This window comes from Antedon mediterranea, chromosome 3 (assembly GCF_964355755.1).
Source record: "Antedon mediterranea chromosome 3, ecAntMedi1.1, whole genome shotgun sequence".
Lineage (NCBI taxonomy): Eukaryota > Metazoa > Echinodermata > Crinoidea > Comatulida > Antedonidae > Antedon > Antedon mediterranea.
In genome coordinates this window covers 38297586-38317858 of record NC_092672.1, presented here as the reverse complement: position 1 = coordinate 38317858, position 20273 = coordinate 38297586, and the positions used below count along the sequence as shown (strand labels likewise).

Here is a 20273-nt window from a genome sequence, read left to right as displayed (position 1 = left end):
AATTGTTTTATAGTTTTCTTTGGAGATTCTAAAATCTAATAAAATATCAATATAAAATTCCAACAAAGTTTTTGCGCATTACTTAAGAAACTTAAATAATTCTAGACAAACCTACTAAATGGTATCCACACTTCAAAGCAACCTGTCTGTACTTAATTCCTTGTCTTGGTCAGAATAAGAACTTAGTAAACATCAAAGAAAGGACTACTAAAGAGAGACTTCTCAACTATAGTAGTACTTGGTACAGTAGCAATACCAGAAGCACACTAAGTAACTTGAGCTAGTAACTTAAGTCAGGGAGGTACTATTAAATTCAGGTTTATACTATGCATGTTAAATTACCAAATAATTACCTCCTCCTTGACTTAGATATTTTACTCAATGGTTAACATGTGCAATAGTTTATACTATATTTCTTAGGAAATTGCTTTTTATAAACCTAAATAATGAAATTACAGTACTTATTGAGTTAAGTGGTTGACTTGAATAATTACCAATTTTATAATTTGGTGTTGAATACACAAATAAAACAAAGAATGTGGTATATAAATTACCATTATAATATTACTACTTAAGTATAAACTCAATGGTAACCAAGAAATGACATGAGAGACTAAAAAAAGACCTAAAGAGAAATGGCATGAAAAATTACAATATAACCTGGCTAAAAACAGCATAAAATAGACAGTTATTGAGTGAACTTAGAGAGGCCTCGCCTTTCACTTATTATGTTTGTTTTGGTAGAACATTGGGTTACAGAATGTGTACTAAATGTAAATCGATTAGATTGATACTTGTTCAGTACAAAGTATATTTTATAGAGGGAGCAATATCTTGATAAATTGCCTCTATACTAGGATGTCTGCATTGCATAATCCTTATATATTAAAATGCAAATGCCAAGGCCACTACCAAGAATGCGTCAATTTTTACGATTTTCAAACTTTAATATCATAATGTGGGGATTATAAAATTGTGCTGTGATTAACATCAAGGATACAGAAGCAAAGGTTATTGACCTTTAAACCATTAAACACTGGAAGGTTAATGAACTGTGAAAAGTCATGTGATCTAATAAGAACTACAAATTGCAGTATGAATTACAAGTTAAATTACTAATGGGTATTAAGGTCATCCCAGAGGTCAACTCCTTTAAGCCAATTGGGCAACACTATCCTATCATTTTCTGTGTTTTACAAGAAACTAACATTTTACTGATGTTTACAAATCTAAACTGTAACTATAAGAATTGCATAAATTATAAACCAGTTTCTTAAACGAATGTAAATTACCTGGCTAAGACCAATACGAAAGTTAGTAGCATCGACATCCAAGCATTGAAGTAAATCACCTACAGCCTATAGAAAAAGAAATTCAACATTAAAAATAACTATTGTATTAAAAGTCAATATTTACTAACATGAATTGTACTATTGGAATGAAAGTTCATACGTGCTGGTTTTTTAAACAAACTTCAACCAAAACCAAACTTCAAACTTCAAACCAAACTTCAAACCAAACTTCAACCAAACTTCAAACCAAACTTCAAACCAAACTTCAAACCAAACTTCAACCAAACTTCAACCCAAACTTCAAACCAAACTTCAAACCAAACTTCAAACCAAACTTCAAACCAAACTTCAAACCAAACTTCAAACCAAACTTCAAACCAAACTTCAAACCAAACTTCAAACCAAACTTCAACCAAACTTCAAACCAAACTTCAAACCAAACTTCAAACCAAACTTCAACCAAACTTCAAACCAAACTTCAAACCAAACTTCAAACCAAACTTCAAACCAAACTTCAAACCAAACTTCAAACCAAACTTCAAACCAAACTTCAAACCAAACTTCAAACCAAACTTCAACCCAAACTTCAAACCAAACTTCAAACCAAACTTCAAACCAAACTTCAAACCAAACTTCAAACCAAACTTCAACCAAACTTCAACCAAACTTCAAACCAAACTTCAAACCAAACTTCAAACCAAACTTCAAACCAAAATTCAACCAAAATTCAACCAAAATTCAAGGTATGTTGAATTTTGTGCTGTAAGTTTATTTAAAGAAACATTTTGTGTATTGTACAATAAAAGAAAAAAGTCGGAGAAACGAGATCAAGAAATATCTGGGAACTTCTAACTTGGCAATAACTTTAGAGAAAGAGCAATGGAAAATGATTAAGGAGCAGTGGATAACATAACCAAGGATTATGATGATGATGATGATTTACTCCTTAACAGTCAAGAAGCTGAAGCTTGGTAGTTAAGTATAACAAGCTATGAGTGTGCACAAGAAAAGGTCCACAAAATTATTAACTCACCTTCTTTTCATCCAATATTGGCTCTGTCTTCTCATTGCTGGTATCCAAAATATCAAATTTTCTGCGGAATTCTGGAAACATCATGCATTCTGGGAAGCCTGAAAACAAAACAAATTAACTAATTATTATATTATTAATTATTAAACCTTTAGTTTGAATTACTGAAATTTGAAAATAATCCTCTTTGTTATAACACACAGACTATTGGAGGGAACCGTTTTCAAGTATGGTAGTGTTATGCCCAAATATAGTGATATGTCCATATATTAAGTTTGATAGTGTAGTGTAGCTTTATACAATGTCTGGACTGTTACCTTGTCTGTAGAGCCTTGTAGCTTCCAGTACCTCAAGACCTTTTAACTGAGCAACAAGCAATGGGATGTCTAAGGGCAGATCAGTAATCGCTGCACTGGATGACTTATTACTTCTTGTCTCAACTAACCCAGCGTCAGGCTTGGGTAGGATACACTGAACAAAATGCTGCTTGGTTCTTCTGATGCTGTCTAACAAGCCATCCTACAATAATAAGAAAATAAATATGTACCTTTTACATTCTACAGAAGGAACCACAGACAAAGGAGAAGGTTTAGGACAAAAGAAAGTGTTTGCGTAGGGGAATTAAAAGTGATGTAAAGGTAAATATTGACAACAAAAGACAGTCACTCCATTTAGAAAGGACAGTATTATCATAACCACTTAACATAAAATATAACCAAATACAATTGTTCATGCCATAACTATTTGTATTATTGCTGTAAATACTGTCTAGATAAACTATGCTTACCGTTTGAAATTTACATTGCAAACATACAGATTTTCTTTTTATAGCAGCGGTGCCACTTGTCCAAGCACGTCGTATACTTGAGGCACGACGTAGGGACGAAGCACCTTCTATGCCTGCAACAGAACCCATCATGGTTGCAGGAAGTGATCCAGACATGCTTATAAACAGGCTACTGATGTTACTCCTGTTAAATGGAATTTAAACAAAATATGTTTAGTACAATTGGGATATGTTGTTTTCACATAAAAATGAATTTCAATTGTTCACATTTTTGTTTAAAAATGTTTTACAAATTATAATACATGACAATGAGCTCTAACCCTTATCAAATTGGCTCTTAATACTTCAAACATATCAAAGTAAAACAATACAAATATGTAAGATATATTTATAAAATTAAAAAATGTTGTTGTGTCAAAACCAAACAATCATCAAAATAAAAATATTTACAAAAAATTCAATTCAGAATGTTTATTTAGCCATAAAAAGTCCTTTTGAACAATGAATACAAACAAAGGCATTGCCAACTTACTTTTGTGAATCTTGTAGAAGTGAAATAGCCATCTTGACTGATGCATTCTCTTTATTATACTTGATCCAGTTCTTAATGTTGTACTGCACTGATATGCTTCCAAGTAGATGATTGAGTACAAACGTGTTCTTCTCAGCTCCACTAAAAAATAGCCCATCCACTGTGAAACAGAAATACAGTCACTATAATTTTTACTATACTTGAATTACAAGTTGGTTTCAAAAAGTTGCTCTCAATAATAAAGTGATATTTGTGCTGTATTATTCAAAACAAAACTAATTTTTGTTTTGTTGTAAAGTTGTTTTATTTAGTGTAGGAAAACAAAAACCTTTTCAAAGGAAGGAGATGAATTTATTTCATTTTTATTTTTATTTGATTAATAATATTTCTCCTCTTGAAGAGAAAATTCATATAGGTCCTCTATGAACACACAGCAGTCATGGTGTAGTGCCTACGATGAACTTACACCCAATGTCTTTTCTTTTCATTCCTCTTTCTAATGTGCTTAAATGAAAATGGCTAAAACACAATTTAAAAAAATGTAAACAGACTTACATTTCTTGGATTCTTCATTGTAATTCAATTCAACAACATCCATAAATGAACTATCTGAAGCACTGGGAAACATTGACTCTTCATCCAGTAACCAGAGCAACCCCTTTGGAAGACCTCCATCTTGACCAGATGTACGAATCTAACAATAGGAAACAAATTTTAAGTTTTAGGAACAAATATTATTGTTAAGTTTTAAGATGTTTCAAAACATACTGTTTCTTGTGTAAAATAGCTTTTTAATGGAAAATTGGTGTTAAATTAAATAATATTTTGAGAATTGTGTAGAGACTTACTGATTGCTGCCTGTCTATCATTTCAACCATTGCAGCTGGAGTTGACTCTTTCTCATCAAATCCCAAGTCAATGTTTTCCTGAAAACAAATCAACATTTTGAATTAAGAATTAAAATAGAAAAAAAGAGAACTCTAATCCAACACAAACTGATACTGATATTTGCATTGATAGTATGTTTTATTATTAAATAGTTTAAAATATAGCGTTGTTGATCACTGGGAAGAAGTCTTAAGCTCTATCTAAAGCTCTATCAAACTTTATATGACAAAAAAATGTGATGTGCCTATATGGACATGATGATGTCATGTCACTACCATATTTGGGCATATCACACATTTTTTGTTAAACTAGTTTGACAGTGTAAACAGAGCTTTACTCAATTGAGTTACCTGTGCATATCTATCATGTTGAGAAGTGAACGTTGATTCATGAAACAAAAGCTGTAACCGTTCTTGAGCATAGTTGCTAAACAAATCCTGCAGGTTGGCTCCTTCATTGCGACCCACTGATGTAGGGTTCTGAAACCCACATGAGTCCAACACAAGTATGGAAGCTACTGTACGATATGTAGTTGATAATTTCCTGCAAAAAAAAAAAAAAAAATCAGTTTGTTGAGGTTTGTGAACTCAGTGAAGTAATAATAATAATAGTCTTTGTAGCGATACCTTAGATAGTTTAAATGACAGCCTCCAATGTAGCGTAGACTAACTCAAGTTTTTACCAAAAATAACCAAAATCTTTAGTTAACGTAGTGTTACGTTAAGCTCTGTCTACACTATCAAACTTTATGTGACAAAAAATGATATATATATATATCGTCATATCACTACCATATTTGGGAACATCACACTTTTTTGTCAAAGTAGTTTGATAGTGTAGACAGATCTTTAGGCTTCCTTATATAAATTTGTTGCCTTTCTATGATATTTTGTGTACTAAAAAATGTATTATCAAATTCTTGCTCTTCTTAGGCAATACTCACTTGTTAATCATGGACACAAGAGCATTGACACATTCCTGATAAAGACCAACTGCCATTCCTTGAAGAGCTTCTATGGCAGCAGAACTACTGCCATCACCAGATGGTGACTCCCTGCCTTCTGTGATATTCCTAGCCAATGGACTTCTCGTTGGGGTTCCTCCTATTCTGGGGTTAAAACAAGCTCTTGCTAACTCTTCCAGTGATGTTCCAAGGATACTAGCAGCTTTTTGAGCTTCAACGGGCCTAGCAAACTGTGAACGGACACTTCCTGCACCTAAAGGTCAAAGGTTAATAATGTTATTATAATGTTATTTTAATTTATGTAAAGTATTGCAACACTTAATGCAAGCATAGTTTTTGTTTTTGCTTGTGGTGTCCTTGTTTGTTTGTTTGTATATTTAGGCAATTTTCCAAGGATAACCATAAGCGAATTCATTCACTATCCTTCTTAAAGGTGACAATCCTGTTCACAAGACAAACGTATACACAAGATGCTCTACATAAACAAAGTCTTATTACAAGTCTTTGGGAGTGGAGTTGAATTGAGGAATTGAGTGAGGAAGTATATCCCAATATCCTTGCATGAGCAAAACAAACTAACATGACCTAGTAACCAGTTCCAAAGTGTCACACATCAAACCTCCATATTACTTTGTAGTAATGCAAACCATTTGTGATTACCTTTCATTGCCCCTGCAGCACCCAGGTGTATAATAGCAGCCACAACACTCCACAATGCCCTACACTCCTCTGATGTAAAGCCTAACACTTGACAAGCATTCTGTATCTTGTTCCACCCATTCAAAGCAAGCTGCTTATCTTCAAACTAAAATAAAAACAGACAATGTCATTTTTGGGAAGTATTTTTAAAATAATTAAAAACAGAATTAGCAAAAAATATTCCATTAACTGCTTTATCAATGTGGTTCGACTAAAAATGGGATTAATTAAATTTTTACTGAATTAATATTTTCCTATTTTAATGCTGAAACACAAATATTTCACATGAATACACACTACTGATTGAACCAGTATGTTTAATTCACTACACAAAATACAATTATAAACTGTTCTGAATATGCTAATTAACTGAAATATGTTTTGAATGCTAATCTGATCAGATCAGTGTAAATCTCAACCGTGCCATTTGAATAGACATTTATTATTTAGAGTTTAATATATTCTATTTCCATCAAAACAATATGAATTATAGAAACTGAATATACAAGTGAATACAGCACTCTTGAGAAAGTACTGTACCACTGCCTACACTTTTATGTGACACAAATTAGAAGTCTGTACAATGAATATTCTTTTGCTGATGAGAAATTGACAGATAATAATACTGTAGATTGTAGAACCACAATAAATGATTAAGAACACAACAAAGTGAGTCCTTAATAAAGTGTTTCCCCTGTTGGCAGTAGTGTTAATAAATTTATTGGCCCTTGTTCATTGCATGGGGAAGGGCTGTTGGCAGTAGTGTTAATACATTTATTGGCACTTGTTCATTGCATGGGGAAGGGCTGTTGGCAGTAGTGTTAATACATTTATTTTCCCCTGTTCATTGCATGGGGAAGGGCTGTTGGCAGTAGTGTTAATACATTTATTGGCCCTTGTTCATTGCATGGAGAAGGGCTGTTGGCAGTAGTGTTAATACATTTATTTCCCCTTGTTCATTGCATGGGGAAGGGCTGTTGGCAGTAGTGTTAATACATTTATTGGCACTTATTCATTGCATGGGGAAGGGCTGTTGGCAGTAGTGTTAATACATTTATTTTCCCCTGTTCATTGCATGGGGAAGGGCTGTTGGCAGTAGTGTTAATACATTTATTGGCCCTTGTTCATTGCATGGGGAAGGGCTGTTGGCAGTAGTGTTAATACATTTATTTCCCCTTGTTCATTGCATGGGGAAGGGCTGTTGGCAGTAGTGTTAATACATTTATTGGCCCTTGTTCATTGCATGGGGAAGGGCTGTTGGCAGTAGTGTTAATACATTTATTTCCCCTTGTTCATTGCATGGGGAAGGGCTGTTGGCAGTAGTGTTAATACATTTATTGGCACTTGTTCATTGCATGGGGAAGGGCTGTTGGCAGTAGTGTTAATACATTTAGTTCCCCTTGTTCATTGCATGGGGAAGGGCTGTTGGCAGTAGTGTTAATACATTTATTTCCCATTGTTCATTGCATGGGGAAGGGCTGTTGGCAGTAGTGTTAATACATTTATTGGCCCTTGTTCATTGCATGGGGAAGGGCTGTTGGCAGTAGTGTTAATACATTTATTGGCCCTTGTTCATTGCATGGGGAAGGGCTGTTGGCAGTAGTGTTAATACATTTATTGGCACTTGTTCATTGCATGGGGAAGGGCTGTTGGCAGTAGTGTTAATAAATTTATTGGCCCTTGTTCATTGCATGGGGAAGGGCTGTTGGCAGTAGTGTTAATACATTTATTGGCACTTGTTCATTGCATGGGGAAGGGCTGTTGGCAGTAGTGTTAATACATTTATTTTCCCCTGTTCATTGCATGGGGAAGGGCTGTTGGCAGTAGTGTTAATACATTTATTGGCCCTTGTTCATTGCATGGAGAAGGGCTGTTGGCAGTAGTGTTAATACATTTATTTCCCCTTGTTCATTGCATGGGGAAGGGCTGTTGGCAGTAGTGTTAATACATTTATTGGCACTTATTCATTGCATGGGGAAGGGCTGTTGGCAGTAGTGTTAATACATTTATTTTCCCCTGTTCATTGCATGGGGAAGGGCTGTTGGCAGTAGTGTTAATACATTTATTGGCCCTTGTTCATTGCATGGGGAAGGGCTGTTGGCAGTAGTGTTAATACATTTATTTCCCCTTGTTCATTGCATGGGGAAGGGCTGTTGGCAGTAGTGTTAATACATTTATTGGCCCTTGTTCATTGCATGGGGAAGGGCTGTTGGCAGTAGTGTTAATACATTTATTTCCCCTTGTTCATTGCATGGGGAAGGGCTGTTGGCAGTAGTGTTAATACATTTATTGGCACTTGTTCATTGCATGGGGAAGGGCTGTTGGCAGTAGTGTTAATACATTTAGTTCCCCTTGTTCATTGCATGGGGAAGGGCTGTTGGCAGTAGTGTTAATACATTTATTTCCCATTGTTCATTGCATGGGGAAGGGCTGTTGGCAGTAGTGTTAATACATTTATTGGCCCTTGTTCATTGCATGGGGAAGGGCTGTTGGCAGTAGTGTTAATACATTTATTTCCCCTTGTTCATTGCATGGGGAAGGGCTGTTGGCAGTAGTGTTAATACATTTATTGGCACTTGTTCATTGCATGGGGAAGGGCTGTTGGCAGTAGTGTTAATACATTTATTTCCCCTTGTTCATTGCATGGGGAAGGGCTGTTGGCAGTAGTGTTAATACATTTATTTCCCCTTGTTCATTGCATGGGGAAGGGCTGTTGGCAGTAGTGTTAATACATTTATTGGCACTTGTTCATTGCATGGGGAAGGGCTGTTGGCAGTAGTGGTAATACATTTATTTCCCCTTGTTCATTGCATGGGGAAGGGCTGTTGGCAGTAGTGTTAATACATTTATTTCCCCTTGTTCATTGCATGGGGAAGGGCTGTTGGCAGTAGTGTTAATACATTTATTGGCACTTGTTCATTGCATGGGGAAGGGCTGTTGGCAGTAGTGTTAATACATTTATTGGCACTTGTTCATTGCATGGGGGAGGGCTGTTGGCAGTAGTGTTAATACATTTATTTCCCCTTGTTCATTGCATAGGGAAGGCTGTTGGCAGTAGTGTTAATACATTTATTGGCACTTGTTCATTGCATGGGGAAGGGCTGTTGGCAGTAGTGTTAATACATTTATTGGCCCTTGTTCATTGCATGGGGAAGGGCTGTTGGCAGTAGTGGTAATACATTTATTTCCCCTTGTTCATTGCATGGGGAAGGGCTGTTGGCAGTAGTGTTAATACATTTATTTCCCCTTGTTCATTGCATGGGGAAGGGCTGTTGGCAGTAGTGTTAATACATTTATTGGCACTTGTTCATTGCATGGGGAAGGGCTGTTGGCAGTAGTGTTAATACATTTATTGGCACTTGTTCATTGCATGGGGGAGGGCTGTTGGCAGTAGTGTTAATACATTTATTTCCCCTTGTTCATTGCATAGGGAAGGCTGTTGGCAGTAGTGTTAATACATTTATTGGCACTTGTTCATTGCATGGGGAAGGGCTGTTGGCAGTAGTGTTAATACATTTATTGGCCCTTGTTCATTGCATGGGGAAGGGCTGTTGGCAGTAGTGTTAATACATTTATTGGCCCTTGTTCATTGCATGGGGAAGGGCTGTTGGCAGTAGTGTTAATACATTTATTGGCCCTTGTTCATTGCATGGGGAAGGGCTGTTGGCAGTAGTGTTAATACATTTATTTCCCCTTGTTCATTGCATGGGGAAGGGCTGTTGGCAGTAGTGTTAATACATTTATTTCCCCTTGTTCATTGCATGGGGAAGGGCTGTTGGCAGTAGTGTTAATACATTTATTGGCCCTTGTTCATTGCATGGGGAAGGGCTGTTGGCAGTAGTGTTAATACATTTATTTCCCCTTGTTCGTGGGGAAGGGCTGTTGTCTGAATAGGAGTGTTTAAAAGGAAGAGCTCTACTGTATCATATATTACTCACCTTGCAATTCATAAAGTAATTCTGGTCAGAAACTTGACCAAGATGAAGTTCTTTTCTGTGTAAATAAACAGAACAAACAATAAAATGTATTTCCTATTTATTTCATAACATTTACAGAAACTTAAAATCCCTACAGAAGCTCCATTTTTACTTTGACTTTTCTTAAAGGAAAGGAACACCCTAATATCTTACCTAACTATTATAAAAGTAACCCTACCAACTTAATATTCAGCACAATTTATGTTTAAATTGGATTTGTAGTTTTCTAGTAAACAGGATTTTAAAGCTGTTTTCAAGACATTTGAAAATCGCCATCTTGTGCTCATGGCAGCCTGTTTGTGACGTCAGATACGGCCGACGAAAATTTTAAGATTCGCGGTTGAATTCGGCGCTTCTATTGGCTAAGCGAATCCGCTAATATGATTGGCTAATAACGCAACATGCGGTCATGCAGGACGGCGATGACACGGTATGAGCATGCGCTGGCTTGGTAAACAAACCTTCGATCGATCTTTTCTTCTGCAAGCCAATTCGTAAATCTTTCAACTATTGTTAATCTATTGTTACTTTTATTGCCTAGCTGTTTCAAACGGGATTTGGTAGGGGAATTAACTGGCAAACCTTCCAAACGGAGGCTGTTGGTTGACGATGCAGTGTCTACTTTATTTTCGTTGAACACGAGTTCTAGGCCTAGTAAGGCATACAGTACAGATACACTGGCCGAAAGTACACCATTCTTCGATGGCTTGTTATGCTCGAGAATGTTCTTCTTCTCTTCTTTTTTTCTCATCAGTACGACGCAAAACTAACTCTCTTTCTGTATATTCTGGTTCCAAATTTTCTGAATTATAAAAACTCCAAGCCATATTCCGAAAATACTAGGTATGTTAGGCTATTTAATTGATTTTATTTATGGTTATATCCCGCACTTCCATATTGAAATACTGTACTATGAGGATGGACGCTTGGATTTGCTTGAATGCGTCCACCTAATCTGACGTCACATAATTGCTCTTAACCTGTCAAAATGGCGCTGTTCAATTTCCGATATGTTGTCGTTTAAAAGTCTATTTTTTAACTAAATTGCTTACTATTGTACCTTGAACCATTGTAATCATGTTTTTATTACATTTATCTATAAGCACATTGGCACATTTAGCCAAGGGTGTTCCTTTCTTTTAAGCTCTGTCTACACTATCAAACTGAAAATGTGTTTTGCCCATATATGGACATGATGTCATATCACTACCAAATTTAAGCATATCACTACCATATTTGGGCAAATCACACATTTTTTGTCACACTAGTTTAATTGTGTAGACAAAGCATAGTATATTACAAATGTTGTGAGGTATTTTCCAAAATGAATAACTATAAAAGAGAAGCTGAATATCTTACTTCAAAACTGTGTCTGCTCCTGCCAACAGTTGATAGAATATATTAAAGGTTGGTTCATCTTCTGGTCGCCTCACTACACGGTATTTCTCTAACATCAAGATCTACAAAAACAATTTCAGCATGTTGTATTCAGATATTTTACTCTCCAAATATATGGAATTCCGATTGTTTAAATTTCATAAACATCCAATAAGTGAGTTTACAAGCCTGGAACTAATTCAGGACTTTAAGTCAGAACCTTAGAAATGAAAGGCAAGCATGTTAACCCCTACATTTATATATATATACATATACTTAATGATTTATAAAGAAATGTATGTATTTAAAAATAGTACCTAGGTTTATTTATTTGATAAAATAAATTTAAAAAAAATGTTAGCATTTTAAAAATGATGATTTAGAAAGTACCTGAACTGAGCCAGCTGCAATTTGGCCAGAGTAGTCGTAATCCAACGAGGTCACCTGGGCAAAACGTGTAGCATTTGAATTCTGAATAGTTCTGGCATTTCCAAATGCTTCCAATAATGTTGAAACAGCTTGCATCTTATCAGCTAATAAATAACAACAAAAAAACAGTCAGTGATTAAAGAAATGGTTAGTAGAAAACCAGGATAAAGGCTGATTAACGATTAAAGAGATTTTGAAACTTTTTGGACCTCAAGAAAGGTTTGGTTTTTTGAGAGTTTTAGGTGTTTAGAGAGTCCGGTATTAGGAATGTCGACTGTACTCTACAAGGGAAACAGGGAAGGATATTTCCATGTGCTATTGCTTTTGCAATAATTAAATTTTTTAAATGTTTTTTTATTTTTATTGTTGATATTTCTGATATACTCATTGATATGCTATATTGTCCATCAGGTTGACACATATGCTACAAGTAACTACTCAGTAAGAGGGTTACACTGGCTCTTGCCATAGGGATTTAGTTCCCTTTTGTGTTTCCTGCCACTTACTTTGTAGTTGTTGTTTGATAGACAATGAAGAATAACAGACAAGGTCTTAATTTATAGTAATACCTGTTACTACATTATTAACCGTTCCAGCAGCATTAGCCAGGTAGCTTATGACATGTTTAGCATTTGTAGATTTCCCGCTGCCACTTTGCCCCATAAAAATAATGGACTGGTCCATCCGTGAAGTAAGCATGTTTTTGTAGGCTGTCTGGGCAGTTGCGTAAATGTGTGGAGGCATGTCCTCTGGTTTGCACCCCTTAAACATCTGAAGAACCTATAGTAAGGCAACAACATTTTTTTTTTCAGGGGACAATATATATTTTACAATTAGTTCTTCAAATAATGACTTTGAAATGGATACAATTAACATGATTTGATTTGAACATAAAATTGATGTTTCTCATCATTTTATCTTATTTATAATATAAACATTTTTACAAAATGTTGTTATTTACTATGATTCAAAACTATTACAAACAACTTACATAAAGTCTGACACAATTTTGACTCGACGAGTAAAAATATTACTTCATTAAAACAGAACATTAGAGTGCAAAGAGAATAATTTGTTTTTAACCTTACTAATACATTTAAACAAATGTTAATCAAAAGATGAATATAAAGAAAAGAATTAGTTAGGTCCAGTCAGAGTATCTAAACTAAAGCTCTGTCTACACTATCAAACTTTATGTGACAAAAAAGGTGATGTGCTCATAATGGATATGATGTCATATCACTACCATATTTGGGCATATTACACTAGTTTGATAGTGTAAACAGAGCTTTATTCATTCACTACACATACTGTAATTAGATACTTGACTTTAGAACCGTTTCTTTTAATGACTTTTAGAATGGAATCTTTAAGAGAGCTGACAACGTTGTCTCATGGGGAATCATTATACAGTTTTAACCAAATGAGGCTTAACTTCACTGTAATGAGTAGTATTGAGTATCTGTCTATAGCTTTGAATTAAAATTACTTTAAATATTTTATTAATAGAGTGTGCTGATAATTGAAGTGCTTAGTTAGATCAAAAATGATACAACAATCCAAGGCACCTATTGCAACCTTGTATAACCAGTCATTTTCTGGTGAAGATCAGATGGTATCAGGATCGAAACGTAACAGTACTGTTTGCTTACTTACATTACAATTCATTTATCCTATTCTATATAATTACTAATAAGTGAATGTTTAGTAGTTTGATAATAAATTTAAAGACAACAAATATGATATGATATCATTGTGTGTGGGTAAATGTGGAAATTGAGTGTATAAAAAAAAGATGGACTTTTTTTTAATTATGAAAACGGTTATTGAATTGAACACTACAATACACCAAGCACTCTCTGTACAGAAAGAAAATCAATTTTAGAAATATAATTGAAAAAATATTAAAATAGTCATAATATTGCGGATTAGCACTGTACAGTTATGGTGGCCATATTGCACTGTGATGGTGGACATTAATTATGCATGACAATACTTTCTGTAACAACTGTCCAGAGTCCTATTATAAAGATTGTCGGGATTTTTGTTGGGACGTCCAACTTAATATTTGTTATGCTCTTTCTTTTTATTTATTTTATTGTTTGTTTTATATTTCTTTTCATGTATCAAGCTCATGAGACAAGCTTTTGCTTCTAATGTTGTTATACTGAATGAATGTATTGGATGGTATGAATATTAATCAAGTTTTACCATATGGTCTTACCTTATCAGAGTAGATAGGCAATGAATGCATTGGATTGATAACTAGTAGATTCCTACCACTGAATGTATGTATAAGGTTGCTAGCATAGCGTTGACGTAATGTATGCAACACGCCAGACTCATTGAGATATGGAAGCTGTCCAAGACCCTCAGCTCGATCATATTGAGGAGGATTCGCCTACGAAAATAAATTTAAAAGAATCGAGAAATTTATTAAAATAACAAAAATAAACAATTTGTGAATAAGGTTTAAGTCTGTAACCCGCATTTTTACAGGGGGTTCTTTTTTCATTAAAAAGCAAGGGGCAACTGCAAGTGTAAGTAAAAGGGGGTTCTTTCAAACCCAACAAACCTCCTTGGCTAAAACCTTAAGCTTTTATTTAATAATGTGTAGATTACCTTCTCAACATCATCATCATCAACTTCAATGACATCACCACTGTGTTCTAACTTAATCTTGACACGCCCTTCTACAATCCCATCTGAAGGCAGTAACTTGGCTGCACTGAAACCACCTCGATGTAGAAGCCACACCTTCTCTGCATCTATCACAGCTTTCTCAGATGCCAACTGATCATCAGATTTGGCCTGTAAAACAAAAAGTTAGATTAGAATCAAATAAACGTTTATTTCTTTCCAATCAAATAAAATTGAATACAATGTTTCTAATTTTCTTAGTTTTGTGAAATTAAAACAGAGTAAAAATCAAAGTAATGTACAGAAAAAATTGGTTATCAAAACATTAAAGTGGCAAAGACCCCTTACTGTAAATAGATGTTCAATAAATAATAACACTCTTAACTTTAATAAAGGTAAGAACTTTATATATTATTCTATAAGCAATGGTATCCCAATTGTAGGCTTTTTAAAATGTCCCTCCTTTTTCTTCTAATACTCTGATGAATAAAGGTATATGGTATTACATTGCTAGACGACCAGGTAAAAGTTCACACGAACAAATCATTATTTAACTATGAAGCAAATTAAAATTAATTAGCAGATAAAATTTTTTAAATTCATTAAATAGCGAATGTGATTATTCATCTTCTTTGTAAAGTACATATTATCAATATACATTAAGGCAGTATGAATAGATTTATAAATTTAAAAACACTTGGTAGAACAATAAGACAGTACAATATGGTAACAATAATGACACCAACGACGATGGAAACAATGATGCTAATGATGTTTATGACAATAATGATGACAATGACAATATTGATGACAATGACAATATTGATGGCATTGACAACACAGATGTTGATCACATTTGATAACAATTTTAACCAATGATGATAACTCTGATTTCTTCATAACAAGTTCTTGGATGGAGCCAGATGTATTCAATCTGTAGTCATCTGATAGCTAATATTGATTACATACACTGACTGACTCATCCATGAATTCCTAAGTCACATCTCATCCTTTGCTCATTACAGTATGTTTAATTGTACTCAAGTCACATCACACAGCATAAATATTATACTGTACATTAACACACATGATGTCACCAACATTAAAATGGTGAAAGTCTTAATGTTTTAATGCAAGTTACTGTATAAACAGTCACATCACACAACATCAATACCTATACTGTACATTAACACACATGATATCACCAACATTAAAATGGTGAAAGTCTTAATGTTTTAATGCAAGTTATAAACAATATTTCCATTGATACAGTTGTATTCGAACATCTTTACATTTTTACAAATGTGAAACACATCTCATGTCTCTTTTTGTTGAAGTCAAATTATTTATATTACATTGGGCCACAAGATCCTAGCTACAGTAATGTTATACCATGTTAAACAAAATCATCATTCATTGTCATACATACAACATATTGCTTTATAATTTAAAACAGTAAACGAAGCAAATTATTATTTATTAATTGTATAATAACATAATAGTTTACTTCATCCATGTACACTTTGTACAATATTCAGAATATTGCATTGGAGGCATTTTTAAACAATACATAATTCCATACAATACTTGATCATAAAAATGAATGTAATACAAATGTAATTCAAATGATTAAAATCCTGTGATATACAGTTTCGCACATTGGAAAGTTAATAACATCGTGCATGGTTGGTACAACATCCATTAGATGAAATGGCATACAGTACTATAAACTAGAGTTTTATTAATTATTTAATAACTATATGAAATACAACTGTACTACCAAAGTATACTCCCCTAATTAATTATCACTCCTAAGGCAACACCAAATACGTAAAAAAGTACATACTTTAGGAAATATAAGCTTAGTCCGAAATGTAATCATGTTGGATGCTCAAGTTCTCTTTACTAGTGTTGCTAACTATATAACGGTGGTATGTTTTAAAGCATAGTTAATTAGTATGCTATGCTGCTGCACCTGTCTGTATAGCTCAACATGGCTTTATAACTTGTCATATTTCTATGATAGACAACTAGGTAAACATCCTAGGGTTACGGCTGGCAGTTGATGGCTTGGCCAATTAGCAGTGATTACAATCAACGTTTACACACAAGCCTAAAAAGGAATAACTAGAATTGGGTTTACACCTAGGACAGGACCAATAAGTATTTTGTACTGACCTATTGACCATCATGAAAGAACTATTCAATATTTCTTAAGAATAGCTCTGGAGAGCATGAGCTATTGTCAGTTTATACAGGTAAGCTAGGCACGAAATAGACAACATATTAATATTGTTTGAGTTGAGACAGTTTTACGGTTAGTTATATGATACAATTAAAAAGGAACCTATTTTCTATACTGAGTGACAGAAAGAGTTATTTAAAACTAAATAAACATTTTTATAATAGTCAGTATTTTCAGTGGTGGATCCAGTATTTGGAAATAGTGGGGTGGGGTTTGACAGGTTGAATACTCAATTAATTACGAAAAATTTATTTTAAAAATATAATGCCAGAACCAAGAAACTTGTATGTCGAGAAAAAAGGTTTTAACATTTAACAGTAAATTCAATTTCTTGGAAAACATGTTAAGCCTACAAAAATCAATAAATCACGGTAGCATAGTGCCTGGTCTTACACCTCTTATACAGTGTAAATAAAACTCAAATATGTAACTTTATACATTTAACGAGTCCCTGAAGCCAACAGTGTATCAACTACAAAGTCTACAACAATAGTGTTTGGGTTTCTGGCAAGGAACTGTAGGAGCTGTACCATTCAGTGGAAAACAAGAACCCTCAGTAAACACCAGGGGGGATTGACATCTAAAAGAACATTTCATTACTGAGGCACAAAAAACCAGAAGTGGTGTTGATAGTATGAGTACCGCTTACTTACACAAACCAACATACTATAGGCGTTTAGTAGACAAGTTCTCAAAAAGTAAAAACCCTCCAAGACAGTGGAATTGTATGCAAGCCATACCACCAAGTGGAAAGCTACTATAGCAAGCACAAAATAGACTTTGGTTTGAAAGAATCATTGGCGGATCCAGGATTTTTAAATAGGGAGAACCAGGGCCTAAAAATGGTGAAATAAAGTGCTGAGCTTAAATTGTTTCCTTTCTGCATTACAATTTGCGAATTTTAGGGAGCCCTGGCTGCCCCCCCTTGGATCTGCCCTTGAGAATTCGGTAAATGGTATTCCCACTTTAGAAGTGTACTGTTTTGCTGTATTCATTAAAATTAAAGCAAATGAAAATGCTAGACTATTTTTAAGGTTGTATACTTGCCCTTAGTAAACTGTGAATCTTCTTCACAATGCTACACTTATTATAAGATTCCATTAAACTGTTGATATCCTTTCACACCAACCAATTATTCCACAGAGAGGTAAAGTAAACATTATTCACAAACTCATTAAATCCTGGCAAACTGGAACCATTTTAAGTATAAACTCCTTAGAATTGTGAATACTGTTGTCATTTACTGAGTGTTAGCAGCTCAGGTACAATTTAACAAATGAAATATTTAATATGAATGTGTTGAAGAATCTTTCCCGACATAAGGATCTATTGTTTTCGTTGCTTTGATTGTGATTTTAGATTAAAAACCATCAAAACAGAACGGTTGAATGAATGATGAATAAATGAAGGAGAAGAAAAGACAACATGGGAATAACCAGGTCATTGTTTCTTGGCTTGAGTACAGAACTAGCTTGAGACTGCATACTGTGTACAGAAGGATGGTGTGTGAGGTCCATTGGTGTGTGAGGTCCATTGGTGTGTGATATCGATTGGTGTGTGATGTCGATTAGTGTGTGATGTCGATTAGTGTGTGATGTCGATTAGTGTGTGTGAGGTCGATTAGTGTGTGTGAGGTCGATTAGTGTGTGTGAGGTCGATTGGTGTGCGAGGTTGATTGGTGTGTTAGGTCGAATGGTGTGTGATTTCGGGTGTTGGTGGTGATAAGGAAAGGGTCAGGAAAGGAATATCGATCCCTACACCTACATCATTCTAGTTTTTTAGTCTAAGCTTTACCTTATGTATTAAAATAGCATTGACCTATTGACCTAAATCTCAACGGGTTTATGCATCCTGCTACTGTACCACCCACAGTAACTTTTTCTAAAACCAAATAGATTTCCTAATCCTGGCTTTACGGTACTTTGTAAAGACTGACTGTATGGCTACCGTAAAAAGAAATAGTATTGTTTAAATATCAAATCATCAGCATATAATGTCTGCAAAGATGGTAAAATTAATATTGTATTAAAGTCAATGTTAAAATGAAGTAGAATAGATTTTGGTTTTAATAATTAAGAAACTGATTCATTACAGAGTAGTAGTACAAAGGAGTGCAAAAGGTCATACTGTAGCATGATACTGTAGCATGATGAATGTGCAAAATGATGTCCTGAATCATGTACAGTTACAACCCATGTTTGGAAAAAATTGTCCCATACTTCCCTTTGCCTTTGTGAGGCAGTATACAACAGCATGATGAATGTACATTTAGATTTATTTTAATATTGAGAACCTTTGGAAAACAACTCACAGCAGAAAGAGAAACCTACCAAGTATCGATCTGCTTGTTTACTTTTCTTGTTAGAAAAGAAAAAGAGTATTTCCTTCTCTGATAAATCCTCCATAATTATTGGCAAAATATAAATGTAGCGTACAGGTACAAATCCACGTGTCTATACAAAAGTATTCAAATTTTACAGGTCTGACATTCAGTAGGACATTCAGTAGGTCATCCGGTAGGACATTCAGTAGGACATTCAGTAGGTCATCCGGTAGGTTTCATTGATTGAAGTAATATCAATAATATAGACAAGATTTGATTTTAACAGGAAATACCACAAAATCAGTCAACAATTAGGTTAGCCCTGTTGTGCTGTGGAAACCATCCAGAAACCACAAATAAATAAACTATATAATATTCCAAAATATCAACTGGTGGTGTGGATCACTGTACACCCATCAAATTAAAACACAATGTTCAGAGTAGAACTTCAACACCGGTGAATTTATCGACAATCTTGTTACTAATTTTTGAGTGAATCAGATGAATAAAATACTAAACTAATAGCCTAAGTGACCTCAGTTTTTAGTAAAATGACTCACAAACAATTGTGATTGGACAACTTTAACTAGTTCTAATACTGATCTCACAAGTTTTTTTGGTTTATTTTTTCCGCTTGATTGAACCTCAAGGTAAAGTTTAACCTTAGGATTATTTAAGTCTATGCTTATATTATTCTTGTACTGGTGGTGTAGACAATTAGGATAAAAGTACTGTATGGTAAATATGTGGTATTGTTTATGAAATAGAATAACATCTTTTTTTTATTCACACTTCATTTGATAAATACTGTACACAGCAGAAAGTCAATCTAAAACAGCACATGTCAGCTGAATAGAGAATCAATTTGATGAATTTAGTGAATAGACTTGATGATTTAACCTAAAATGAAACTATTCATCCAAATAGAGGGCGTTGTCTAAAACAAGCTCGGCCATCAGCATTATACCATTATAGTAAAACACTTTCAAAGTGTGGCAATTTGAATTCAGAAAATAATGCAAAGGTCACATGAAATATCAGGAAGCTCCTATGATTATCGGCTTGTGTGTATGGATGGGATCGGGTGGGG

General features: G+C 34.4%; 1 protein-coding gene across 5 annotated transcripts in view; it reads right to left on the bottom strand.

The window, feature by feature from the left end:
* Window positions 1-20273, bottom strand: part of LOC140045520 (unconventional myosin-XVIIIa-like) — a 69514-nt gene that overhangs the window by 40395 nt on the left and 8846 nt on the right. For 3 of the 5 annotated variants that reach the window (XM_072090460.1, XM_072090462.1, XM_072090461.1), the window contains exons 3-18: window positions 14598-14786; window positions 14200-14376; window positions 12545-12755; window positions 11937-12079; window positions 11529-11629; window positions 10131-10185; window positions 6154-6298; window positions 5473-5746; window positions 4880-5072; window positions 4490-4567; window positions 4197-4335; window positions 3642-3801; window positions 3110-3293; window positions 2640-2841; window positions 2326-2423; window positions 1293-1358 (exon numbers count right to left, since the gene is read on the bottom strand). In XM_072090460.1, the coding sequence (XP_071946561.1) occupies window positions 1293-1358; window positions 2326-2423; window positions 2640-2841; window positions 3110-3293; window positions 3642-3801; window positions 4197-4335; window positions 4490-4567; window positions 4880-5072; window positions 5473-5746; window positions 6154-6298; window positions 10131-10185; window positions 11529-11629; window positions 11937-12079; window positions 12545-12755; window positions 14200-14376; window positions 14598-14786 (2415 nt within the window). Of the gene's footprint in view, window positions 1-1292; window positions 1359-2325; window positions 2424-2639; window positions 2842-3109; window positions 3294-3641; window positions 3802-4196; window positions 4336-4489; window positions 4568-4879; window positions 5073-5472; window positions 5747-6153; window positions 6299-10130; window positions 10186-11528; window positions 11630-11936; window positions 12080-12544; window positions 12756-14199; window positions 14377-14597; window positions 14787-16461; window positions 16517-19190; window positions 19543-20273 lie in introns of those variants that run through there. The other 2 variants (XM_072090463.1, XM_072090464.1) reach the window with 2 other exon arrangements.